Source organism: Ischnura elegans (assembly GCF_921293095.1).
Source record: "Ischnura elegans chromosome 13 unlocalized genomic scaffold, ioIscEleg1.1 SUPER_13_unloc_3, whole genome shotgun sequence".
NCBI lineage: Eukaryota > Metazoa > Arthropoda > Insecta > Odonata > Coenagrionidae > Ischnura > Ischnura elegans.
This window is the reverse complement of record NW_025791659.1, coordinates 6,211,277-6,239,016: the sequence shown is the minus strand read 5'-3', so window position 1 is coordinate 6,239,016 and position 27,740 is coordinate 6,211,277. Positions and strand designations below refer to the sequence as shown.

General features: G+C 39.8%; 1 protein-coding gene across 2 annotated transcripts; it reads left to right on the top strand.

Annotated features, from left to right (window-relative positions):
• Positions 1 to 264: 264 nt before the first annotated feature.
• Positions 265 to 24,610, top strand: LOC124172796 (2-acylglycerol O-acyltransferase 2-A-like). Of its 2 annotated transcripts, none has more exons than XM_046552282.1 (6): positions 265 to 373; positions 791 to 1,014; positions 9,058 to 9,323; positions 16,348 to 16,522; positions 19,164 to 19,363; positions 23,004 to 24,610. In XM_046552282.1, the coding sequence occupies exons 2-6, from the start codon at positions 797 to 799 to the stop codon at positions 23,156 to 23,158; spliced, it is 1,014 nt and encodes a 337-aa protein (XP_046408238.1). In that variant the 5' UTR covers positions 265 to 373; positions 791 to 796; the 3' UTR covers positions 23,159 to 24,610. The 2 variants fall into 2 exon arrangements, with proteins under 2 accessions (XP_046408238.1, XP_046408237.1); XM_046552281.1 differs by lacking the exon at positions 265 to 373 and adding an exon at positions 624 to 712.
• Positions 24,611 to 27,740: the final 3,130 nt, after the last annotated feature.

The window sequence follows — 27,740 nt, the reverse complement described above, 5'->3', positions numbered from 1 at the left end:
TCCAATTCGCAGATGAAGCTGCACAAGCGAAGTTTAGCGCATTGGTGATCATTTGTAATAACATCCTTTCCCATTCAAGAATTTTCAAAGTTTATTGGATGACGATAAACTTCACAGCATCAAAGGACGGAGTAGGATCATCCGGATGGTCAACGACTTTCGGGTTGGCCATGTCTGTTATCATTTTTATCTCCGCGGACAGGTAGTACTTCGGTGATGCGGTCAACGTTTATCATGTGGCCGTAGTGGACTTCGTGCCGATAGGCGAATGCTGGAAAAGAGGAGAATTTGGTGATGTACTTATCTCGCCAGGGAAAATAATACCTTCCACTCACTCGAAAGAAGTAAATATTCAACGAAGATACAGTAAAAGGTAAAAGCAGTAGTGCACATAGATGTTAAGTTTACCCATGTATTATGCATTTGAGGAACGCGAGATTTCGACCTTCGTTGATCATAGATTTGCTCGATATTACTCCAGTAATCATGTCTCGATCTCAAATTGCCAAAGGTTTGCATTTAGATGAATTACATCTCTGGGCCCGCCTCTTTACATTTACACGTGTATTTACGGCTTGAAAAAAAATAAAAACAAAGTTATTGCGAGGCGTGTAGGTGGGAATATCGCCCGTCTAGTGTCACTAGCGCATGCGCTATTGCTTTATTTAAGTTCGTCTTCAAAATCATGAGAGGGAATGCAACAAGTAGTCTTGTCCGTAAATCTAAATGGTTTGATCGTTATCTCTAGTCTTGCCGCCGCTAACTTTGGATTGGTTTGAATTTATTTCAGATCACAATGGCATTGATAGAATTTGCACCTCTAAATGTGCCCTGGGAAAGAAGAATGCAGACGTTCGCCGCTCTCTTTTGGATTTGTACCTTCTTTTTCATGGGTTTGGTGGCAGCTCTCATTCTGGCATTCATATTTTTCTACACAAAATATTATTACCTTACCGTGCTGTACCTTCTGTGGCTGTGGTACGACAAGGACATCTGTGAACGCGGAGGTAGAAGGTAAATTCATACATATGATTACTTATTTAGGTTAATACTTCCCAAAAATATACTTGTGATAGCCATGTCGTGTGAGGGGAATGGTTATAATTTTTCATCCTTATTCATTCAGAAAACCACTTCCTAAGAACACCGGAATCCTTAGCATTCCGTAATATTACAAATCTGAGCATCCTATGATGTGAAATCGTCGTATGTACAACCATGCCTCACTTTAAAGAAGATTTATACCCATAGATATAACCGCTCTCATTGATGTATTAGTGTTGCATACAACTGTCATCACCATTATCTTAGAATTATCTTATGATTTTAGAATTTTTATGTGAGTGAAATCGATACATATATAAGGTAACGCTATTCGAAAACTCCCACATAAGGAAATCTGCTATATTATACGGCTTCTTTTTATTAAGTTCATTGGTTTCAATTGTAGTAAATACTGAGGCATTGATAATGGTAGGGTGAATTTAACGTTTCTGTGAAAAATTGTGTTCAATTTTACAGTGGAAGAAATTAATAACAAGAATTTAAGAGTAGAGATTTCCCACTCTAAAATGTCATCCACATACTATTGTTCATTTTTTCATGCAATTCACATTTCTTTGATTTACATTACTTTTATTTATTCTATAACGTCTCCCTGTAACTTCAGCTAAACAGCAACATTTTAGATTGTTCTAGTTAGAACAAAATAGGTTTGTGGAGTTATAGTTCAATGTCTATAATAGGGTAGTTTCCTTCATCAAAGGAAACGAAAGGCATTGATTGCGACTCGTTACCCACCATTAGTGTATTCATAATATACAAATTATTTGGTTTCAGAAATACCGGTTTAGACGAATGGCAGTGGTAAATTTTATCCTCATTTGAAAAAGGCCAGATTGGCGCCCATGCGATGCCACTCCAAGTGACGTCACAGGGACCTAGTTTCTATACGAGTGGATAGGAATTTTACATTGTCTGAGATTACCAATGTATGCATGAGGTACAGAGCTAAGGGAAACATCTCTTAATAATCACCCATTAAAATTACCTATGTTTGGAAAGTTTCCTTCGTTTGATAGGGTAATAATAATCCTTATTTCAGCCAAGCGCTACCAGCTAGCAGGGTACTCTGCTACCTGCTAGCATCCTGCGTCGTATCAGCACTCAAAGCCTCGCCCCAAGGTCACCTCACTTGCGACAGCAGGAACGAGAATGACGTCACACGGAGTTTTCCCGGTGTTCATACTTAGCCATCGCATTATCGCGCACTTGGAATTTTTCACTTTTCATTGAATCGCGAAAAATAGATATGTATCATTTAAAAAGCTAAGTGCCTGAAATACGTACTCCAGGAGTAATAATCTTTCGATTTTGGCAATAAAAAAATAATAGGAAACCACCCTATTGTGCATCTAGTCATTTTACGAAATAAATATAGTTCCTTTCTCAAAAAATATGAACAAAGAATGAAATTATTAGTATTTCGAGCAGCGTCTACAATTTTTAAACAAAATTCCATGATAAATATTAACTTGTATCTCTATTTCAGTATTAACATCAACATGGAAATTGTTGCCGCATTAAATGCGTTATTCTTGACAGTAGAGCTTTGTTCAAAATTTGAGAATTCTCAGACTAAAACGAGGACTTCAATTCGAAGTCTGCAATTTACGTGTAAACATCCGTTATCCATATAGCTAACCCATATAAACAATGCATGATTGACCGTAAACTAATGCCACTGGTATGATTATAAACCCGGAAAGGAGGGAGCACAACTGCCCTCGGAGTCTGAGATAATGCGGAGTCCCCGCTAGGAAGGATTGAAAAAAGGTTGGTGCTGAGAATGTGTGATTATCTGCGAGACCCTTTTTAACGAATGTCCTGCAACAATGCTCCGTACAGAGTGGACGGAAGAGTCTATTGGGGCTCAGTGCAGCAGTCATGCTAAGGAGAGAACTCCACCGTCTCGAATGGGCTACCCAGTGAGAAATGGTTCATCGAATCTACGTCGAATCTTCGTCGATTCGACGACTATAGATCGATATGTGGTCGATGTCGATTTTATTTGTTCAATCGACGATTTTTCGACGTGTTATTCTCATTGGTCAGCGGGGCCAGCGTGTTGATTGGCTGAGTGATGTTGTGACAAAGTCTTAAATTTAACTGTGAGACTCTATTAAAACATATGTGACACAAATCATAAAGCTAAAATTAAATAATTATTTTATTAATTCATACACATTAGTCTTAATCTCGGAGAACAATCTTGGATTCCTTTTCATTCTGCAACTTTACCGCAAGTGCATGTCGTTGAAGCTTGAAGGCAGTCTCCAACAGACTCTACCGGTCTCTGCTAATCTTTGGACTCTGTCGATCTGATAAGCCGGTTGAACCGTGGGAAACCTGTGTCGGTTGCTGTCGGTGTTTCGTTTCGTGTCATTTCGATACCTTTAGCCTCGCGTCCTAGATATCAACATCTCACATTTTTTCTCAGGGGTTTCTGATTATTATTGAAGATAAATACGAAGGACTTGAGGTTACAATTCACCATAATAAATTTGAAACAGACTAATTATTTCACCCGTCATTTGTTTAGACAATAAGTGCTCGAGTGAAATCCGTCGTTGGGGCAGCAATAGATGCTCTTTATTAGCCGAAAAGATCTATATTTCCGTAATTATTATTAGTAATCGCAGGTAAGAAGACGGTACCACGTCGACATAGAAAACACGTCGATGACATCGACGTCGAAAACACGTCGATTTTCGGACCATATAGACATCGATCGATGTGTTGCCATCGACGTTTTATCGATGACTACTTGGACGTCGAATCGACGGCGATTCGATAACTCATTTCTCACTGGGCTAAGTATGAATGCTGGGAAAAGTCCGCGTGACATCGTTCTGGTTCCACTGGGATTATTCTTTCCCTTAGAATCCCCTCCGTAAAACGAAAGCGATCGCGTACTAGCTGCATTAGCGGTAGTACTGTGTTCCTGTTTTCCAAGCCTTGCAGTGCACGGCCGCGCTCCGTGATCACGAATACACGTCCCGCAGCAGTTGCAACCCGGGCAACTTGTGCGAGACGTGACTACATAGCGTGGTGCCTGACAGTGTAGTTCCCGACGTCGAGCAGTGGTTTTGAAGCATTCGTACAAACCACTTTTCTGTATTTGTGATCACACGGCCACGGATGTGTGGTTTTCAAAAACAGGCCTTTTATAATGGTATGGTATTTGGAGGAGGCGACCGACATCTGAGGTCATTTGCGCCATGAGGGAAGGTTGTGGAAGGAAGGGTGGAGAGAAACCCGGCGTCTGCACTAGCCTGCTCTTAACGAAAGGCGCCAAGGGGACCACGGCTTTACGTCCCATCCGACGGACGGATTTTTGCGCTTGAAATGTCCTCCACACGGCATTAAAGCAGGGATCGGGCAGTCTCTGAAAATTCTCTGCCACCGCCGGGATTTGAACCCGAGCCAACGGGGTGGGAAGCCAACACTCTAGCCACCACACCAACCCGATCCCCGCCTTTTATAATGCTGCAATAATACGAGTGAAACCTTGCTGTTGCCGCTAAAAAGATCGCGTACTGGCAAAGAAAGCTCTCACTGAGTCCGGGAAGCACCCTCAAATAACAGAATAACTACGTAAATAATAATATGTTGTTTTTTGTTTTCGTAAATTACGAATATTACTAGCCATTTGAGTGAAAGTTTGGGGTATCCATGTTTTCCGAGTATTCGAGCCGTCTCTCCCCATCATTAGAACGGGTAATCGGGAGTGTTCTGTGCTGTTAAAATTTCTCAGCAAGATCCCCGGTTTGGGCTCCCCCAATATTTTTTGTAAGTCCTTTTGTAAGTAATTTTTTGGGCCTCCCTGGCATTGACGGACTAGGATCCTGAGCGCAGATAGTGTAGGTGGCAGCTATACCGCTACACTACCTGCGAGTTACTAACCAAATATGCACGCGCGCACTCACATTGTGTTGAGTCTGCTCCCATCTGAACATGGCATGCCCCCCCCGCTTACGTCGTCCCGCCTGAGCACCCGCAAGCGGTCGCGTAGACCAAATATGCAGCCGGCGCGCGAGGCCACTTGTAGAACGGTGAATTTGCCAAGGAGATAGCTGTATTTTGGAGCTTAACATCCCATCTTTGTGTGGACATCTATCCCATCTTTCTCTTTGCAAAGGAATATATAGTTTTCTTTTATAATTCATTCATCTTTGGGTGTGCAGTTGCAAATGTGTATATGCACGCTCCGCCACTGGAGGGAATTTTGTTTCAACGGGCCTGTAAAACTGTGTTACCCCTGAAAATGATGTTATTTCCCAAATTCTGGGAAGTTGAATGTTATTGCATTTATGCTCGAAGAACGACCTCTAAATGTTAAACAATCGGGCTGAGATTTTTAGGATATACATTCTGCACCCTTTAGCATATTTTAACCCTTTTGAGAGGGTGGAGTTTTCATTTTATCATGACTGCTATGCCAGGGGCGCAGCTTGGAATTAAGGCTAGGGGGGGGGGGGGTTAAGTTTGACATATCTTGCATCATTGTATATTTGTATTTATTGTATATATATTCTTTAACCTGACGCGTCCTATATCAGTGTAACCCTTGTACTAGTAGATCTCTGAACAAATAAAACATTATCATTATTATTATTATTGAGTGGTTTTGACTCCGATTTCGTTTAGACAACGAGTTTAGCTCCCCGCGTTTAAATCCATTACGTTTCGTTTCTACATTTTGCTCTCGGGAATGAAACTAAATATTGAAATTTTACTGGTTTTCACTTTCTTTTAGTTTCTATGTCTTGCCATCCGTGACTAAGAAGCGACTGAGCAGCCTAATGTCACGTGGGTGGTTCTTTACCGTATTTGTCCAAATATAGTCCCCCTCTGAACAGGGGCGCAGCTGGGAATTAAGGCTAGGGGGGGTTTTAGGCGGAACTAATACTTACGGGGATGTGGGGGTATTGCATACCCACCGGGGTAAGCAGGAGTTTGCGGGGACCCTCCTTCAGAAAAAAATTTAAGAATAATGGTTCAAAATGGCGAGTTTTACGGCTTTCTGAGGGATATTTGATTAAATCAAACACTATTCTATAAGTACAGTAGATTCCGTTTAATGGGTCCACCGGTTACTTGGGGCAGATCTTGAAGAACAGAACCCAATAGAGGAATATCCCAGAGTATTCTCCACTTAATTGGGACAGCATGCCGCTTTATTGGGCCATGAGTCGGTGACATAGACTCCATACTCGCGACTAAATTAAAATTTTTTCTCTTCAGAATACTATTTTTTTATATTTTCCTCCTTTGATATACTCTTATTTTTCACAAATGTTCCTATTCTTGCCCTATTTTGAAAGCTCAAAAGATTTTTTATTTTGAAAAGTGGGTTGTTATAGTATCAGTAAGAGAATAGGACTTTTCTTTAATAGGACTTAGTAAAAGTCATTCATTCAGCGTGGCTGTGAAAAATATTTTTGACGAAAACGTTATAATTCTTAAAAATGATAATAAATTAACTAAATTCGCTGATTCATTAATGAAATTAATATTTTAATCAACTTATGTTGCATTATAATAATTTTTTAGTCTTCTTTCTACCATTTCAAAGTTTTTTATGCCCATATACAAGAGAGTTCGCCTAATTGGGGCAAAGTGGACAAGTCCCGATATGTCCCGATTAACCGGAATCTACTGTAATACTAATCCATTAAGTAAAATGGATTTAACTTAAAAATTTCTCTGACCTCTGGGGGGGTTTTTATCCCTCAAAACCCCCCCTTACTGCGCCACTGTGCTATGCTGATCCGCAAGAGACTCTTCTTTCCCCTGGTATGGTGCATTTTTGCGAGACATGCGTTAAGAAGGGTCTCGCTGATTCATAAAAGGGGGAGACCTAGGAAACGTTTATCATAAGGTTAAGGTTACAAGTGAATACCTACTAATCTCCGAGCGCCATACATATGGTGTACGTTTAGCTGAAAAACACCGCGTGAATTATTAGTATTGAAAGTGGAAAATTTGATGACTGTCAAAAGTCCAGTCTAAGTCTGCAACGCCGCGCGATAGGATAAAAAAATGCCGAAAAGATTTTATTTTCTTTGGCTCCGATGCTCAAAACAGGGGTGCGCCTCTTACTCACGCTTATACGGTAAGTTAATATTTATCATAGGATTTCGTTTAAAAATTTCAAACCCCGTTCAAAAGACAAAGAATTCATCTCTTAGTTTATATTTCTTTAGAAAAGAAGAAATATTTATTTTGAAACGTGACAGGATAAACAACTGTATGACTGCGGTCCCTTACTGCTAACAGGAGTAATATAAGACTAGGCATCCGGGTACTTGCTCCTGGACTTAGAGGGTAAAGCCTAAACCCCGCGGAGTTGGGTCCTGAAACAAAGACGACCTACCCCCCCCGACCATCATAAAGGGGGAGATCTAAGAAACGTATAATGCTCTGCATTCATTCATTTGCGTAAGAAAACCTCGGACAAAAATATGCGGCTTTTGTCTCCCGGGTCGAGAAACGCCCACACATATATTTTCGTCTTTAGTAGGGAAAAGGTTAAGAGGGAGAAATTAAAAAATCCGAGAGAGAATATTAGAATAAGCAACTCCCTAGGGAATAAAATCAACTGATTTGGGCGTTACTTGGTGGAACGATGAAATATTCATGGTGAAACAAAACTCAGTACTATTCCACAAACTTTTATTTTAACAGTCTACTAGTTTCGACGTTTACACCGCCATTATCAAGACTAACTTAGCAATAGCGTACAATGTCCAGCCTTATTTATCCAACAATATCTCCTCCTTCCCTCACACTATTGTTGGATAAATAAGGCTGGACGTTGTACGCTATTGCTAAGTTAGTCTTGATAATGGCGGTGTAAACGTCGAAACTAGTAGACTGTTAAAATAAAAGTTTGTGGAATAGTACTGTGTCTTGATTATTAGTTAATGTCCAAGATTTTTCAGATCAGATCAAGAGTTTCAGATCCGTAGAGTACTACCAACTGCATTATACTCTTGTATAGTTTTGACTTTGTTTTCCTTGACAGCATCCTACTTTTCAGCCAAGATTTATCCCATTCGCATACATCCACTGGGGTTTTAATCACTCTGAACGCGCACCTGAGAAAACAATATTCGTTTAAAATTCACTCGCTCATTCTCAACCACTCATCTGGGTATTTAATTTTTCCATGTCCAAACCGTGGTGGGTATTTAATTTTACACTGAGCCCAATCTCTATTTTTACTGTAGAAAGACTAAGCACCAACATTTCATTATTTTTCTTCACTATAAAACCAATATTTTCAGTAGGTATTCCTTTGAAATGTCGAAAATTAGTGGTTTAAAAATTAATTTTAATGATAAACATTAATTGTTTAAAAAAGTAACATAGGAGAACAATTTATTAATTCGTTCAAGTGATGAATACGTTGGCGTAGTATGAATGCTAACTATTTTTTGTCTACTTAGTGGTAGCAAAATGTTTAGGGAGAAGTAAATTACAATGTTAGAAATTTTGTCAAATCAAGGGGCAAAGTAGGCAACTGCACATTACAAAAATATATTTTATTACTCTTCCCACTTGTATTGGAGAAAATGAAGGTCATCATCATCACTGGTCAACAATCCTAGGATTGGTTTGACGCAGCTCTCCACTCAGTTCTCCTATCAGCTAATCTTTTCACTCCTACGTATTTCTTCTCTTTCACATCTCTCTTTACTTGTTCCATATATTTTGTTCGAGGTCTTCCTTTTCCATTCTTGCCTTCCACCTGTCCTTCGACGATTGTCTTCATCAGGCCATCATGTCTCAAGATGTGGCCTATAAGGTTGTTCCGTCTTCTTATTAAGGTTTTCACGAGGCTTCTCTTCTCTCCTACCCTTCTTAGGACTTCCTCGTTACTAACTCGGTCGATCCATTTGATTTTCATCATTCTTCTGTAGCACCACACACAAAATGAAGGCATAAAAATAAATATAATAAGGTGGTAAAACGTGGCGCTCTTGTTTGCAGGGTGCAGTGGGTGAGGAAGTGGGCGCTGTGGAAGCATTACTGCAACTACTTCCCCATCCGACTCATCAAACTGGCAAACCTTGACCCCACCAAGAACTACCTGTTTGCCTGCCATCCCCACGGCATCCTGTGCTCGGGCGCTTTCGGCAACTTCGCCACCGAGGGCACAAACTTCAGCGAGGTGTTCCCGGGGCTCAAACCCCACCTCCTCACGCTGCAAGGACACTACATCATCCCAGGATACAGGGACTTCCTCCTCTGCTCAGGTAGGTTGTGTGCCAAGGATGTTATGACATTTCATCTCCGGCTGTCATCAATCCTTATAGTCCAGGAAATGAAGCTCATAAAAGTGCAAAACCTTGCAATTTTTTCAAACTGAATCGATTTGCAAAAAAATTTGGGACTAGACTAATTACACCCCCTACTTCAAAATCTATACAGTGAGTCCTCGTTTAACGTCACTTACTGTTCCTGAAAAATGTGACGATAAACGAAATGACGTTAATCAAAACATAAATCCCATAAGAAACAATGTAAAAAGTGAATATCGGCTTCTATACGCGAAAAAAATTTAGCGTATCATATGTGGGGCATTATTTACGATGGGAATTCGCTATGGTGGTCGCCCGGGCGAGCGTCGCCTGGGCATCATCATCGCTGAAACATCGTCGCAATTAAAGGAACCAAAATTATTGTTAACACGGCGAAAAAAGTGACGACAAAAACTCCGAGTTCTACATGGAAAAATTCCTTGAAATCACTTTTTAGGTTCCTGAAAACCATTATGTCAAGTAAAACCTTGCGCACCTACCTAAGAATTCATTTTGCAGAAAATTAGCTGAAACTGTAACCGCAATTAACAATAAACGCACCGTTTTACACTTCGTTTAGACTGACTGTATTACCGCCCTCAAAACGAACAACCTGCAACGCCCGCCGCTTCGTGTTTATTTAAAAGGCTTGACGTTATCGCGAAACGAAGGCGCGATAAACGAATGACGGTCTCAAAATTTTCGTGACGTTATCGCGAAATGACGTTAAACGGGGTGACGTAGAACGAGGACTCACTGTATTATGCTGAAGGGGGCTTTTTATTTTTTAGAGGTGAAAACTACCCCTAAATGCTAAAGCTTATAAATTATATTTTAAAGCTAAATACGGGTAAAGTTAAGTTTAAATTATTTGTATGATTATTTTTTTATGCTTGGAAAATAATTTTATGGTGTTTTAACCCATAATAATCAACCCTTATTGGGAGTTAATGAAAAAAAAATGTCAAACAAAACATTTGCATAAAAATTTGTGATTATACTAATCATACCCCCTTCAACAAATTTTTTCAAACCAAATCAATTTGCATAAAAATTTGCGATTATACTAATCATACCCCTACTTCAAAATCTATATTATGCCGAAGGGCGCTTTTTATTTTTTAGGGGTGAAAACTACCCCTAAATGCTAAAGCTTATAAAATTATATTTTAAAGCTAAATACGGGTAAATTTTAGTTTAAATTATTTGTATAATTATTTTCTTATTATTACCTTTTTCCTGCCCCTCCTGCTTATATGCTACGGGTAGGATTTGTGGACGAAAGGTCAAATGTCAGAAAGGTTAATCCGATGGCGGGTGCCTTTTATTAGCCCTTTTGCTGCTGTTCAATCTCCGAAAACCCACTCCTCACATGCGGCGAAAAGGTTAAAATGCGTTTCGTGGGCCCATGGAGCAGGTACTTCAATAATGGGAGTGGTACACCTTCCAAAGAGTCCCTAATCCGGTACCTTTTCCTCGGCGAGCTCTCCCTCGCTGGCCCCTCTCTTCGACCCTCCGAGCAGGAAACGTCCACACTTATATTTTCGTCTTGAGAATTGAAGAAATATTTATTTCGAAACGTGACTGGATAAACAATTGTATGACTGCGGTCCCTTACTGCTAAGAGGAGTAATATAAGACTAGGGGTCCGGGTACTTGCTCCCAGACTTAGAGGGTGAAGCCTAAACCCCCGCGGTGTTAGGTCCTGAAAAAAAGATGTCCAACCCCCCCGGACTGATTTTAGGCCTCCCTCCCCAAATGTGACCGCTCTGACTGCAATTTGAAAATCAACCAATCAATCCGATCATCATAAAATGATTGTTTGCATCGCACTCCTGCCAATCAAGCAATCAAGTACGTCTTCGAACGGTATTTTTGTGATGAAAAATAACGATTTTGTTAACTTTGCTGAAAAACGTGGCTGCGGACCACGAGAAAATGGCCATTAACAAAATAAAAGTTAACAAAAGCAAAGCAAAAAGCAAAGTTAACAAAATCGTTATTTTTCATCGCAGAAACACGGTTTAAAGACGTGCTTGATTGGCAGGAGTGCGAAAGAAACAATCATTTTTTGATGATCGGATTGATTGATTGATTTTAGAAATGCAGTCAGAGCGGTCACTTTTGGGGAGAGAGGCACTACTTTCGTGCATCATTCCAAAAAAAACTAAATCTAATACTTGTTATGTTGATAGTTTTGTGTGTATTGTCTCAGTAGTGACTTGTTGTATCATATATGAGTGGTTTGGAAGCCAAGTGGTACATGTGATTTCTCTTTTCTATGAAGAGTTAAGTACAGAAATTAGGTATAGAAAACAAACGAGATCAATTAGATACAGTGAGTCCTCGTTCTACGTCACCTCGTTTAACGTCATTTCGCGATAACGTCACGAAAATTTTGAGACCGTCATTCGTTTATCGCACCTTTGCTTCGCGATAACGTCAGGTCTGGTCAGGTCTTTTAAATTTCGCGCGAGAAAAAATGCGAAGCGGCGGGCGTTGCAGGTTGTTCGTTTCGTGGGGGGTAATACAGTCAGTCTAAACGAAGTGTAAAACGGTGTGTTTATTGTCAATTTCGATTACGTTTATAGCAAATTTTCTGCAAAATGAATTCTTAGGTAGGTGCGCAAATGTTAAGTGCGTAAATGTCAAGTAAAGTTGTAGCAAATTTTACTTGACGTAACGGTTTTCTGGAACCTGAAAAGTGATTTCTAGGAATTTTTCCGGGTAGAACTCGGAGTATTTGTCGTCACTTTTTCGCCGTGTTCTCAATAATCTTGGTTTCTGTAACTGCGACGATGTTTCAGCGATGATGATGCCCAGGTGACCACCATAGCGAAGCCGAAAAAACAAACGCGGGAAGATACAAAAATGGAGAAGGATGTACGTCGCTGCTGGTATTGCCGTCAATGAAGACAGGGACTCGTGTTTATGCCATAGTTTGGCATTTTAATCGTAAGAAATGGCCCAAATATGATACGCTAAAATTTTTTTGCGTAGGAATTGTGAGGTCTAGGAGCCGGTATTCACTTTTTACATTGTTTCTTATGGGATATTGTGCTTCGATTGAAGTCATTTCGTTTATCGTCACATTTTTCAGGAACGGTAAGTGACGTTAAACGAGGACTCACTGTACTTAGTAGTGCATTTTCCCTCGCTGGTAGGGTCAACGAGATGGTCCTGCGTGGGTGAGCTCGTGGAGGAAAGGGTCCTAGATTAGGGACTCTTCGAAGTGCTTTTGCCAAAGTGCATGGCGGGGAGGAGGAAAAAGTACGTTCACAGCAGAATGCCGTGCGAACGTACTAGATACCTTCACAGCAGTGAAAGGGTTTAGGCCCGGTTACACAGTGCATTAACACGTACAAGCTAATGTATGTTTGCGTGAATGATTTTGATTTCCTAGATCACAATTTGAGAATTTGTATCCAAATCAATCACGTGTTGCATAGTCACAATATGTAACAGGTGATATAACTTAGGAACCATTTCTGCCTGTACGTTATATCTTTCATGGAGGACGGAAAAAGTATTCCGTCTTCTGTGCTTAGAGATGACGACGATTTAAAAAATTCTGTTGTAACAAAATACTCTATCTGAAACTACATGATCATGTTAACAATTCATAATTAATTTCATCGATTAATCTTTGTTGTTTGTGTTAGAATAAATTTTCATTTTTGTCTTGCATTATTTTTCTCGTATTTTGGTGGACCGGAACGGAACATGTACGGATGCATGAACCAAATTAGAACAGGTTCTATTTTCTGTGCATGCATTCGCACAAGGTGGGTGGTTACACGGTGCATTTTGGCGATCATTCTAGCGTTCATACATGATTAGACATTAACCCGTATGTGTTAATGTACCGTGTAAACAGGCCTTAATACCGGGGTGTGTGGAGGTTTGGTATACCCACCAGGATAAGGGGTAGGTGCGAGATTAATAAATTGTGGAATTTTAAGATAAACGGTTCAAAATGGTGAGTTTTACGGCTTTTTGAGGGATATTTTATTAATCCTCACTCTAATCTAGTAGTAATATAGTAATATCAATCCAATTAAATAAGTGGATTACACTTAAATTTCTCTGAGCTCTGGGGGAGGGGGGGGTTTATCCCCCAAAAACCCCCCCCCTCGCTGCGCCACTGTTCTGGAGGTGCTGTTTCCGAGTTCCTAGCATTGTCAAACTTCCGCCATCTTGTTTGACAATTTTTGCACTTAAACTCCGACTGATATTTTGAGGAGGCTGAGTTTTGTTCTGAAAATGAACTACAGTGAGTCCTCGTTCTACGTCACCCCGTTTAACGTCATTTCGCGATAACGTCACGAAAATTTTGAGACCGTCATTCGTTTATCGCACCTTTGCTTCGCGATAACGTCAGGTCTTTTAAATTTCGCGCGAGAAAAAATGCGAAGCGGCGGGCGTTGCAGGTTGTTCGTTTCGTGGGCGGTAATACAGTCAGTCTAAACGAAGTGTAAAACGGTGTGTTTATTGTCAATTTCGATTACGTTTATAGCAAATTTTCTGCAAAATGAATTCTTAGGTAGGTGCGCAAATGTTAAGTGCGTAAATGTCAAGTAAAGTTGTAGCAAATTTTACTTGACGTAACGGTTTTCTGGAACCTGAAAAGTGATTTCTAGGAATTTTTCCGGGTAGAACTCGGAGTATTTGTCGTCACTTTTTCGCCGTGTTCTCAATAATCTTGGTTTCTGTAACTGCGACGATGTTTCAGCGATGATGATGCCCAGGTGACCACCATAGCGAAGCCGAAAAAACAAACGCGGGAAGATACAAAAATGGAGAAGGATGTACGTCGCTGCTGGTATTGCCGTCAATGAAGACAGGGACTCGTGTTTATGCCATAGTTTGGCATTTTAATCGTAAGAAATGGCCCAAATATGATACGCTAAAATTTTTTCGCGTAGGAATTGTGAGGTCTAGGAGCCGGTATTCACTTTTTACATTGTTTCTTATGGGATATTGTGCTCGATTAACGTCATTTCGTTTATCGTCACATTTTTCAGGAACGGTAGGTGACGTTAAACGAGGACTCACTGTACATTAAATGAAAAATGGTATCATAATCATTGGTATTTCACCGGTGAATGTCATAGGATTTTTCCCATCATTCAGGATACTTCTATTAATGTATAAACTGTGTGCCTTGTTAGCCACTTTACTTATGGGGATATCCTTGAAAATACACTTTGTTATTGCATAAATTTTTAATGCATAAACCAAATTAGAACAGGTTCTATTTTCTGTTCATGCATTCGCACAAGGTGGGTGGCTACACGGTGCATTTTGGCATTCATTTTTGCATTCATACATTTAGACATTAACCCCCGTTTGTGTTAATGTATCGTGTAACCAGGCGTTAAGATACCATGTAAGGACGTGTAAGAGACGCACCTTTTTTCCCAGAAATTGCAGCCGAAAATGGGGGTGTGTCTCTTGCAAGAACGTCTTTTTCAGCGTGAGTAAGTCATCTAAAACCTGAGGTCAAATCAAGCGTGAGGCAAGGGGGTTTCTCCCTAGTGTCGCATAATAAGTAATATTTTTAATTATGTGCCATATTTTGTCATGTGCAATTATTAATTTTGTTTAATGAGTAAGCAATAACTTGTGTCTGAGCAATTTGCCCTAATAAAGTACATTTATTATCGTGGTATAGTTATATTAGGATTACTGTCGGCGTCAAAATGATGTACCGCTGTACTTAGCAAATTTATATCTGGACTTCAGTGCATGCTATACTAATGAATAATATGTCACTTTAAAGGAAATTTTATTCTCAATTCTAATTTATTTTTTATTTTATGAAAAATTCAAATATGTAGACACGCGAGTGCAATAAATGACTCAGCGCACCGTAAAATTAGCCGTTTTGTCAACTTCGTGAACTTTGTAACTCAACCTAGGGAAAACTTATACGTCTACAACATTCATCTTCCACAAAAAGTTTCAAACATTAATGTAGATTAATAAAGTGGCCTTTTCGTATTTTTAAAACGCATACTTTGTTGTAAAATAACAAAAATGTTTAAACATTATCTTGTCCTAAAGTTTGCCCCTAAAGAAAAAACAAAACTAATAGAAACACGTCTGACTTTATTTGCAATTTTTCTATGATCCGAAAATACATGATTTTTATGTTATATAGATAAGGTATGGGCATTAAAAAAATACGCAGGAGCGAATGAATGCTGCGTTGCCACGTCTTGCGCGCTAAACTTTACTTCCTAGTAACCAGCAATGGCCTGGCGCGGCCCCGTTTGGCAACACGATATTAGTAAAAGTTATTGACATTTACAAATATAAATATTTTTATAGATTATGGATCATAGAAAATTTTGAAATAAATTAAGAAGTGTTTCTATCAATTTTATTTTTTCTTTCGGGGTAAACTGTAGGACTAGATAGTATTTAAACATTTTCGTTCTTTTGAAACAAAGTATGCGTTATAAAAATGGGCAAAAGCCATTTTATTAATGTACATTAATGGTTGCAACTTTTTGTAGAAGATGAATGTTGTAGACGTAGTAGTTTTCCTTAAGTTGAGTTACAAAGCTCATGAAGTTGACAAAACGGCTAATTTTATGGTGCGCGGAGTCATTTATTGCACCGGCGTGTCTACATTTTTGAATTTTTCGTAAAACGAAAAATTTATAAGAATTGAGAATAAAATTTACTGTAAAATAACGTATTACATATAATTATGGCATGCACTGAAGTCCAGATATAAATTTGCAAAGTACAGCGGCACATCATTTTGACGACGACAGTGTGTTGCATAGAGTTTTTGTACTAAAGTGGAAGATCAATGACTTCTGTTACTTATAGAGCTGTACACTTTGTGTATCAATTTTTTTTGTCTTCATTGTTGTGTACCTTCTCAATGTCAATTTGGATTCTCAATTTCATTTCATTTATGAAGTGAAAAGAGTTGTATCTTTCACGAAGTGTGTTCTATTAATAGGCTCCGTGGCTGCATCAAAGGACAGCCTCAAGTACCTGTTGACGAATCCAGAGGGTGGGCACGTAGCGGCCGTCATTGTGGGCGGAGCATCGGAGTCGTTCTTTTGCCACCCGGGAACATATCAGCTGGTCCTCAAGAAGAGGAAAGGATTCATCAGAATAGCTATGCAGACAGGGTCAGTTGCATTGTGGACTCAGCTGAAAAGCTTTAATTATTATCTTATATAACAGTTTGCATTTAAGTAGTAAGTTTAATCCACATAAACTATTAACGGTCTTGTTTACCTCCTTTAAATCTACTTCCTCTTTTACGTAAGGCTTTACATAGCGCAAAATTATTAATAGACCAACGGATGAGGTTCGACATGAAAAAATATTTGACTTAACCAGGATGGGGATTGGGTTGGTGTGGTGGCTTGTGTGTTGCCTTCCCTCCCTGAGGGCTTGGGTTCAAATCCCAGCAGAGAATTTTCAGAGACTGCCCGATCCTTGCTTGAATGTTGTGTGGAGGACATTTCAAGCGCAACACTCGGTCCGTCGGATGGGACGTTAAGCCGTGGTCCCCTTGGCGCCTTTCGTTAAGAGCAGGCCAATGCCGACGCCAGGTTTCTCTCCACCCTTCCTCACCTACCCTTCCCTCATGGCGTGAATGACCTCAGCTGTCGGTCGCCTCCTCCAAATACCATACCATACCACCAAAGGTCCGTGGTTTGATTCCCGGTCCAGGGGAATTTTTTCTCATGGCAATTCTTGTGTATTAACGGTCTTGTTTACCTCCTTTAAATCTACTTCCGTTAAATTACGTTAGGCTTTACATAGCACAAAATTATTAATAGACAAACGGATGAAGTTCGCCATGAAAAAATATTTGACTTAGCCGGGATTCGAACCCGGATCTCCCGATTGCCAGTGAGATGTGTTAACCAATAGGGTAGTGTCCTTCATCAAAGAAAACGAAAGACATTGATTGCGATTCGTCACCCACCATTAGTGTATTCATAATACACAAATTATTTGGTTTTTGAAATACCGGTTTAGAAGAATGGCAAGGGTCAAATTTATCCTCATTTGAAAAAGGCCAGATTGGCGCCCATGCGATTCCACTCCACGCGACGTCACAGTGACCTAGTTTCTACACGAGAGGATAGGAGTTATACATCGTCTGAGGTTACCAATGCATGCATGAGGCACAGAGCTCAGGGAAACATGTCTTAATAATCACCTATTAAAACTGGCTAAGGTCGGAAAGTTTTCTTCGTTTGATAAGGTATTAATAAACCTTTTTTAAGCCAAGCGCTACCAGCCAGCAAGGTACTCAGCTACCCGCTAGCTTCCTGCGTCCTATCAGCGCTCAGAGCCTCGATCAAGGTCACCTCACAAGGCGGGAGGGGGAACCAGAAATGCGTCGCACGGACTTTTTCCCATCATTCCTACTTACGCGTCGCGTTTTCGCGCGCTTGAAATTTTTCACTTTTCATTTAATCGCGAAAAATAGATATCGTCATTTAAAAATCTAAAAGCGTGAAATACGTACTCCAGGAGTAATAATCTTTCGATTTAGGCAATAAAAAAATAATAGGAAACCACCCTATTACACCACCAAGCCATTTTCTCAGGGAGAACTTTGGGATGGGTTTTACTGAACAAGATGTTGACGTCGCAACTCCACACTGTGGCACATGTGGCGAGGGTCGTGCTTACTAAACCACTGCCGGGTGAAAAACCCCTATTTTGTCGCTGTTCTGAGACGACGAATTTCAAAGCACTGCGGAAACAAGTGACTTAGTACGCAGTCACGCACATGGGTGCAAAGTTAAATACACCAACAGATGTTGATGCCTCATGTGCCACTATGTGGACTTGCGACGTCAACATCTTGTTTGGTAAATCTCATCTCGAAGTTCGCTCTAAGAAAATGACTTGGTGGTGTAACTGGCTAATGCACAGTGCGACTCATCAAAGCGCTTCTGGATTGAGGGGAGTGGAAGAAAGGGGAAGAGGGGAAGGTGGTGAGGGAGGGACATTTCTGAACGAACATTTAAAATGCAACAAAATGCATCCATGCGATAGCGCTCTCTTTGTGTTATCATTAAATAATAAATATATGCTCACGAATGTATGCATGTTTGTTCATACTCATACCTTTCACCCTTATTTTTTTTCTTTTAAACCTATAATGTTCTGTAATTTTTATGTTAATCATTAGTTGAGGCCATTTTGTTCCATATGAGAGCATACCTAACAGTAAATAAGAAAAAAGGTATCCAACTGTCCTAATAATTTTAAGTGACTGTTGAACTGAGAAAGCTCACATCGTTTTCTCTCGAATCATGTTAAAAACCATGCAGTAGTGCTCTCTTTCTTTTATTATGAAATAATTTTATTATGAAATAATAAACAAGTTCACTGATGCATGCATGTTTGTTTAAACACATAAATTTATTGGTTTAAAAGACAGTAGTGCCTTTCATTTCCAGAGGATATGAAAAAATGGTGCCTATCACTGAAACCTCTCTATAGTGAACCTCCATACATCAAATTGCCCAAATTTTGGTCCCCTCCATTACGATGCAAAGAGGTTTCACTGTGTTACAATGGTGATGACTTTTCCACAGAAAGCAATTGCCCCAATTGCTATTATCTTGCTTGGTTAGTGCGTTTTCCTGGATATTGCGTTCATTTTTGCAGTCTCTTCAGAAACGTAATGAACCTCTCTATAGTGAACCTCCATATATCCAACTGCCCAAATTTTGGTCCCATCCATTACGATGTAAAGAGGGTTTACTGTACTTTCCCTGACGTTCTTTTCCATTCCAGGGCATCTATCGTGCCGGTGTTCTCGTTTGGTGAGACGGATGTGTACGACCAGATTTCGAACCCAGAGGGCAGCATCTTGCGCACCATACAGGAGAAGATGCGCAAGGTCATTGGCCTCGCTCCCGTCCTGTTCCTCGGACGTGGCATCTTCCAGTACTCCTTTGGCATCCTGCCCTTCAGGAAGCCAATCTACACTGTCGGTGAGTTGAGTGAGTCCCAGTGGTGATTCACACATCCATGATAAAAGAATACAAATGGTTAAAAGGGTAGTTTCCTTCATCAAAGAAAACGAAATGCATTAATTGCGATTCGTTACCCGCCATTAGTATATTCATAATATACAAATTACAGTAAACTCTCGATTATACGAAGCAGGATTTTACGAAGTTTTCGATTATACGAAGTGATATTGCGGTCCCGGCGAAAAGCCTATGGTAAATACATGGTGCTATTCGATTATACGAAGTTTCGATTTTATGAAATGTTTCGAATTTACGAACCCCGGATCAGTCCCCAGGAGCGAAAGGCATTCGTTTATACGAACTATGGCGAAATATTTGTCAACAAAACTAGTTACGCCGGCGTATGTAGCTAAAAAAAAATCAGCGCTTCTAACTGTGGTTCATCAAAAGTGTGGAATTGTAAATGATAGTGCAACTTTGGAGAGAAAGGGTTCGCCTAAAACCTCACGGTGGGAATTTAGGGGAAGTAGGAGTTCAGTAAAAATATCGCGACTGACATATTGCCCCTATTTACGTGCCTATTCGTAAACATCGCATTGACAAGACATGGTAGTTTAACATGTCAGGAAAACGGAAGGCATTGATGGCAAAATTAAATTCCGAAAAATGCCCTGCACATGAATAATCATTGTCGCCATCATTTTGTGAAGCACACGATCTTGAATAACTTGGAAACCCTTCAAGTGAGATGAATGAAATTTTCAGGGTAATACTATTATCAAAAAGGACAACTTTTGAAATGATAACCATCCCACCTGATCGATTCATGCGAGAGTTATGTGCGGTGGTTAAAAAATGAGTGATGGTTTTGGTGTGTTATGATGTATGAGTGATGATAGTTATGTGAAATGGGGAACGAGAAGTGTATCGTTGTCAGGAGGAGGGAGTGTGAGTTGGGGGATGATAGGTAGCGAAGAGAAGAGGTGATGTTGCCCAGGGGCGCAGCTAGGAATAGGGTAGTTTCCTTCACCAAAGAAAACAAAATGCATTGATTGCGATTCGTTACCTCCCATTAGTGTATTCACAATATACAAATTATTTGGTTTAAGAAATCCCAGTTCAGACGAATGGCAATGGTCCATCTTTATCCTCATTTGAAAAAGGCCATATTGGCGCCCATGCGATGCCACTCCACGTGACGTCACAGGGACCTAGTTTCCATACGAGTAGATAGGAGTTTTACATCGTCTGAGGTTACCAATGCATGCATGAAGCACAGAGCTCAGGGGAACATCTCTTAGTAATCACACATTAAAACTGCTGAGGTGGGATAGTTTCCTTCGTTTGATAGGGTATTAATAACCCTTATTTAAGCCAAGTGCTACCAGCTAGCAGGGTACTCTGCTACCTGCCAGCGGCCTGCATTGCAGCGGCGCACACATCCTCACCCCAAGGTCACCTCACATGGCGGAAGCGGGAACCAGAATGACTTAGCATGGGCTTTTCCACATTATATCATCCGCTTAGCATTCATACTTAGCCGTCACGTTTTCAGGTGCTAGAAAATTTTCACTGTTCATTTTATTGCAAAAAATAGATATCGTCATTAAAAAATCTAAAAGCATCAAATGCATACTCCAGGAGTAATAATCTTTCGATTTAGGCAATAATGATCCATAATCTATAAAAATATTGATATTTGTGACTATTAATAACTTCTATCAATGTCATGTTGCCAAACGGGGCTGCGCAGGACCAGTGCTGGTTACCAGGAAGCAAAATTTCGTGCGCAAGATGTGGCAATGCAGCATTCGTTTGCTCTGGCATATTTTTTTAATGCCCATATATAATCTATACTACATAAAATTAATGTATTTTCGTATCTTAAAAAAAATTCAAATAAATTAAGAAGTGTTTCTATCTATTTTATTTCTTCTTTTGGGGTAAACTGTAGGGCTAGATAGTGTTTAAACATTTTTGTTATATTACAACAAAATACGCATTCCTAAAATACGAAAAAGCCATTTTATTGATCTACATTAATGTTTGCAACTTGTTGTGTAAGATGAATGTTGTAGACGTAGCAGTTTTCCCCAGGTTGAGTTACAAAGTTCATGACGTTGGCAAAACGGCTAATTTTTGTTGGTGTGCGGAGTAATTTATTGCATTCGCGTGTCTCGATTTTTTAATTTTTCACAAAACAAAAAATAAATCCGTATTGAGAATATAATTTCCTTTAAAATGACGTGTCCTCTATATTATTTCTACTGTATAGATACCTTTTTCTCAACTTATACGCAACCAAACTCTACAAGTGAGGTACCAAAATGCACAAATGCATTTATCAGAGAACATGCGACGGCATATCTTACTTCCTAAATATTGCTATTGTTTCCTAAAATTGGTTTTTAAAAATTTTTTTAAAATAATCGATTTTAAAAAAATATTCGATTCCGGCAAGATTGTCCTCATCCCAAGAATACAGTTAAGGCCGTCGGATCCCACCATGCCTTTTAATATGACTCGCAGACAATTTCCCGTTAAGGTTTCCTATGCGATGACTCTTAACAAGGCTCAGGGTCAGACTTTGCAAAGAGCTGGCTTATTCCTGCCTGACCCTGTATTCTCTCATGGCCAACTTTATGTAGCAAGGGTAGTCTCTAGGGTAAGATCTTTTCAAAATATTTTTGTAAATATTAAGGAAAACGCTAAACGAGTATTAACAGAGGATAGAGTAATTACTTCCAATGTTGTGTTTAAAGAGGTCCTCTGACCTCAATTGGTACATGAACATTCCAATTAAATTTGTACATAAGACCCTGCCTTTTTATTTCTACATTTTAAAATTAGAAACGAGCTTATCCCTCTGTGGACCTGCATTGAAAAGAGCGGGGGGAAGCCCCCATGGGAGCAGGTGGATCACGCTTGTAGTAATTTAATCTCCTGGTGGTGTCTGTTTGTGCTTTATTTTTGTTTATAAATGACAGATAAAAATATTTTAAGTGCTTTTAATTATTAGAAGTTACCCAAATGCGTTTAAATACCCTGAAATTCTAAATTTATATTTAGGAAAACCAAAAATACAATAAAACCTCTTTACATCGTCATGGAGGGGAACAAAATTTGGGCAATTTGATGTATGGAGGTTCACTATAGAGAGGTTTTAGTGATAGCCACCATTTTAACATATCCTTTGGAAATGAAAGGCACTACTGTCTTTAAAACCATTACATTTATGTGTTTAAACACACATGCATGCATCAGTGAAAATATATTTATTAATAACAGAAAGCGAGCGATATCGCATGATTTTTTACCATGATTTGAGAGAAAACGATGTGATCTCTTTTAATTCAACAGTCAATTAAAATGATTAGTGTATTTAGATACCTTTTTTCTTATTTACCTACTGTTAAGTATACTCTCATATGGCCACAACTAATGATTATCGTGAAAATTATAGCATATTAAAGGTGTATTAAAAAAAAACGAGTGAAACATTTATTGCTGAAAATGTCATTCCATGTATGTAATCGAGGCTGCATCAATGGTACATCAATGCAAAGTGCAGTGGCACATCATTTTGATGCCGACAGTAGAGAATTCTTTTGTGAGTGGGATCAATGAACAATCATGTGTGTCTCCTGTTCTTTTTCAGTCGGTGAGCCGATACACATTGATCAGAACCCCCATCCAACGCAAGAAGAGGTGGACAAAGTTCACAACGAGTACGTCCAAGCACTGATCCGATTGTTTGAGACGCAGAAGGCCAAGTACTTGAAGGATCCAAACGTCAAACTAACCATTTCCTAAGGAGCGCAGGGACGGGAGCGTTGATACAGGTGTCAGCTCTGGGGGCATTACTGCGACACGTCGCAAACTGAAATGTACAACGAATGTGATTTGTTCAAGCTGACCGACGTCTTGTCGAGAGAGAAATGTTTTGGTCAACTCTCCGATTATCTGTGCTGATGAATGCGAGGCGAACGGAGGGCAGTTGTGGAACATGGACGTTTGAGAACATGATGGTCTTCCCCAGATAATGGAAATTTTATTCTCTATCGTGGAAAATATTCAGGATTCACCTTCTACATAGAAATATGTATTTGTATATGTATGTATGAATTTTATCGTTGAGGTACGTAGAGGTATCGTCGTAATTGCTCCCAAACAGAATATTCTTCGCAATGGTAAGTCCTGGAACCCAGTAATTGGGACTGTATAATGGAGAGTTGACTGTGTGTGATTTTCCTTTGTTGCATGTGCTGATTTGAAGTCGGCCGAAGCATTTTCTTCGAAAAGAACAAACGCAGTGTATAGTATAGTCTTTATTACTTTGAGTATGTTGAAGTTCTCTAATTATGTTGATGATGTAAATAAGATTTGATAGTTTATCAAGAGGTTTTAGACATCGTTTTGTTGTTGAAGGCAGTGCATTCTTTTTCCAATGTTGGTGTTATGGTATATTCTCAAAGGGCATTGTCGTATATCCTATCTGCAAGCGTGGTTCTGTCTTCCTGTAGCTCGGGAATTGGTTTGGGAAGGGAGAACACTCAGTTTGAAAGGGGATATTTCTTCTCTCACCCCCCACCCCCAGAATTTATTTTTTAAATTCAACCTCCTCGGGGCTCAAATCAAGCCCAGTTTCTAATGAAAATTTTTGTAAAAATATTGAAATTTTGGACCTTATGATTTGTCATATTTTTCTGGTCGGGGGACATGCCACAAGCCCTCATTCTGAGTGGGAGTGTACCCTTTCCCCCCATCCTCACCCCCAGAATTTTTTGTTAATGTTACCTCCGTAGAAGTTAATCGTGCCTAATTTCTGATGGCATTTTTGTTAAATATTGACAGTTTTAATTTCTCAGTTTGTCGAGTATTCTAGACGGAGTCTGATCCCGCACAGCTACGCCCGTGGGCACAACGTTGATTCTTGAAACACGCACAAGTCGAATTTTTGTCTCAAATTGTGTCCGGTTTGCAGATTGCTCAAGTGAATGTGACAAGAGCCCTTTTGCCTTTGTTGAAAATTTTGTTGTAAGATAACAGTGGGCCTAATCCAAGAGATTTATACAATAGAGAGAGAGATTAGTATTGTATTTGTACAATGTTTATTCTGTATTTTGGATTAAACATTTTTGGGATTTAAGAGAGGACATTGTTTGGAGTCTTAGGTGGAAGTAATATTTTGTACGTTGATAGTTGAGAGATGTATTTAATTTCTAGAATTTTACGAGATGGATTAAACATTTTTTTATCCCCAAACCGTTTGACTTTTTTTATTTTCAACCCCTTGAAAACATTTTTCAATTGTGTATCATCCCTGCTTCTCTTGTTATTTTCATGATAAAGTTTATTGATGGGTGATATTACCCATCGACAAGACGTAGAATTATTCATAAAATATTTTCCAGTTTGGCACTGCACAAGGCTGCTCAAGGCTTTAAACAGCCTTACTATAATGCATTATAAAATTTTATAGGCTGCGAAATTCTCACTCTTCAAAGTATTTATTTGCTACAGCTTCCAAATCTATTTCTAATTCTCCTTCACTAAGGCCCACCATACACGTTCAGTTTGGCCTCAAGGCCTGGACTGTACAGTCCCGGACTGAAGGCAGAACTGACAGTGTGTGGCGATACCTTGAGGCGGATCGTTGGCCGGATGGGAATCCAATGAGGTCCAGCCTCAAGGCCAAGCGACCTTGAGGCCGGACTTCATTGTTTTCCCATCTGGCCGACAATCCGCCTCAAGGTATCGCCACACACTGTCAGTTATGCCTTCAGTCCAGGACTGTACAGTAGGGCGGATCGCAAAAATCGATTTTTTTCAAATCCATCTGGCCCAATGAAAAAAAGTTGTGGGACCGATCAAAAATAAGACATGAAAAATTTGAGACCTCTACGTGAACCCCTGACCCTCGCTCAAATGCAATTTAGGGGGGGAGGGTCAAAATTCGTGCATTTAGACGTATCTGCCACCGTATAGCCACAAAATGCCTAATTTGAGTCCGCGCCCGCGAAGAAAATGTTCCAATGCCCACGCAGCGTCGCGGACACAAGAGCAGCAAGCCGATCCTATCCCCTCCCCACTCACCTTTCCCCCTCCCACGCCTCCAATACAGCAAAATTCATCCCGCGTGTGCTGCTAGGAGAGTGTTCATCTTTGATAATATAAATCGGAAGATGGTAGAAGGTAATAAAGGAAGCTTAGTGAGACGACTTGTCCCTTATTAGGCGCCTCCTCGGGGTTAAAAAAATCGATGTTACCAACTTTTAGAGAAGTGATGAAATATTTTTAGATCCGAGAATTTATGAAAAGGAGCCTGCGGTCTATGAAGATGCCGCTGGAGTGGCTATGTATAAAGGTGTGCGAACTATGGTGATGCACTTCTATTCCATTATGAATGTGACTAAATGGATTTAGCGGTACCACAGGAAGAACTAAAACTTACGGAAAATCAGACTAGGCCAAAAGTAGGGTTTTATTGAAGTATAAAAGACAAATAATTTTAAAGGAACATTTTAAATTACGCGATATTTTTGCGTGTAAGTGCAAGAAGGAGCATCAGGTTCCCCCTAATGAAGAAGTATTTTGAGAGACAAGCTGACGAAAAGAAAGATGACAGCTGCTGGATTGAATCCTAAAGAAACTCGACAACCGAGGAAAAAAAAGGGAATCATCGGAGAGCGTTGAATCAATATCGTCAATTCTTGTATGGGAAAATAGTATCAAAAATTTTCTTCATCAATTCATCCGAAGAAAATTAAACTGGCGAGAAATTAGGCGATTTGTATCTCTACTTTCCTCATAGAATAAACATTAAGGACTATAAACTCAAATTGGAACTTCTTTGCGGAAAATAAGTCTGTCAACTGTGATAAAGGTATATGAAATAACCAAACAACAGCAATGATCGTTTCCGCAACTTAAGCTGACGCAAAAGTCATAACTTCATAAGATACATCAAAGCTAGAGTAGGTACCAGATTTACTTACATAGACAGAAAAAGATGCTAATTGCTGTAAATAAGAAAAGAGAGGTGTCATCAAAGGGCTCCATTTTATTGGAATGAAAGACTATACTCTTGTCTGATGAAAAAAGGCAAGAGGACTTATCAATACAAGTTTAGAGGGGAATGTGTGGTGTTAGTTGAAGAAACAGGGTCCCACTTTTGGAGGTTTGCCTCCCCCGTCGGAGGATTAGCAAAAGTTATGACATCTGCGATTAACGATTCCTTTCTGAGTGAAAAGTAGATACACAAAATTAAAAAGGATTTGATTATGATGGTACCAAGCGAATACCGCCTAAAAAGGAGGCATCATCCCTTTGCTATAAGCATAATTCCAACATCCCTTGTAGTGTGGGTAGACTCTTCTCGGGATTTCCACCAAGTTAATTTTTCCATAATGGCCAACATTTTAAGCTCAGACTCGGGGCTCATCATCACTGGTACACCAGCGCTGTAATTCAATCCAAGCATACCACCTTTACCCTTTCGAGACGGCGGAGTTTTCGTTTTAGCATGACTGCTGTACTAAGCCCCAAGAGACTTTTCTTTCTCGTGGTACGGAGCATTTTTGGAGGGCATTCGTTAAGAAGGGTCTCGTGGAACCTTTTTCGACCCCTCCCAGCGAGGACTCCGCATTATCGTGGACTCAGAGCGTAGTTGTGCTCCCTCCTTTCCGGGTTTACGACCATACCTGCGGCATTGGTTCGCGGTCAACTTATGTATTGCTTATATGTATTTAGCAAATGGATAATTGTTGCTTGCACATAAATTACAGACTTTGAATTGAATTCCTCATTTTTATCTGAGCATTGTCAAATTTTAAACAAAGTTCTAAGGCCATTATTAACGCATTTAACGCAGCAACAATTTCCATGTTGATGTTTACAATTAACTCGAGATATAAGTTAATATTTATCGTAGAATTTCGTTTAAAAATTGTAAACGCTGCTCAAAAGACAAATAATTCCTATCTTAGTGTATATTTCTTGAGAAATGAACAAATATTTATTTCAAAAATTGACTGTATAAATAATTGTATGACCGCTGTCCCTTACCGCTGAGAGGGGTTATAAAAGACGAAGGGTCCCGGTACCTGCTCCCGGATTCGGAGGGTTAATCCTAAACCCCGAATCGCTGGGTCCCGAGACAAAGACATGGTAAACCCGTGACCGTCCTAAAAGGGGGGGAGCTAGAAAACGTATATATACGGCTTTCGTTCTACTGGGCAGGAAAATCTCACATGTAAATATACGCCCATCGTCTCCCGGGTCAGGAAACGTCCACACGCATATATACGTGTGTAGTAGGGAAAAGGTTAAGGTTTTCACGGTTGAGTGGGAACCGTGCCTGAGTTTAGCTCCCTGGGTTTTTAATCAATTTCAT

Bases quoted from the DNA above. Each gene is read 5' to 3' on its own strand.
- LOC124172796 (XM_046552281.1), top strand. From the start codon at position 686: ATGAGAGGGAATGCAACAAGTAGTCTT. The intron at 16,523-19,163 runs GTCAGTTGCATT...TTTCCATTCCAG, and splicing joins AGAATAGCTATGCAGACAGG to GGCATCTATCGTGCCGGTGT. The intron at 19,364-23,003 runs GTGAGTTGAGTG...GTTCTTTTTCAG, and splicing joins GAAGCCAATCTACACTGTCG to TCGGTGAGCCGATACACATT.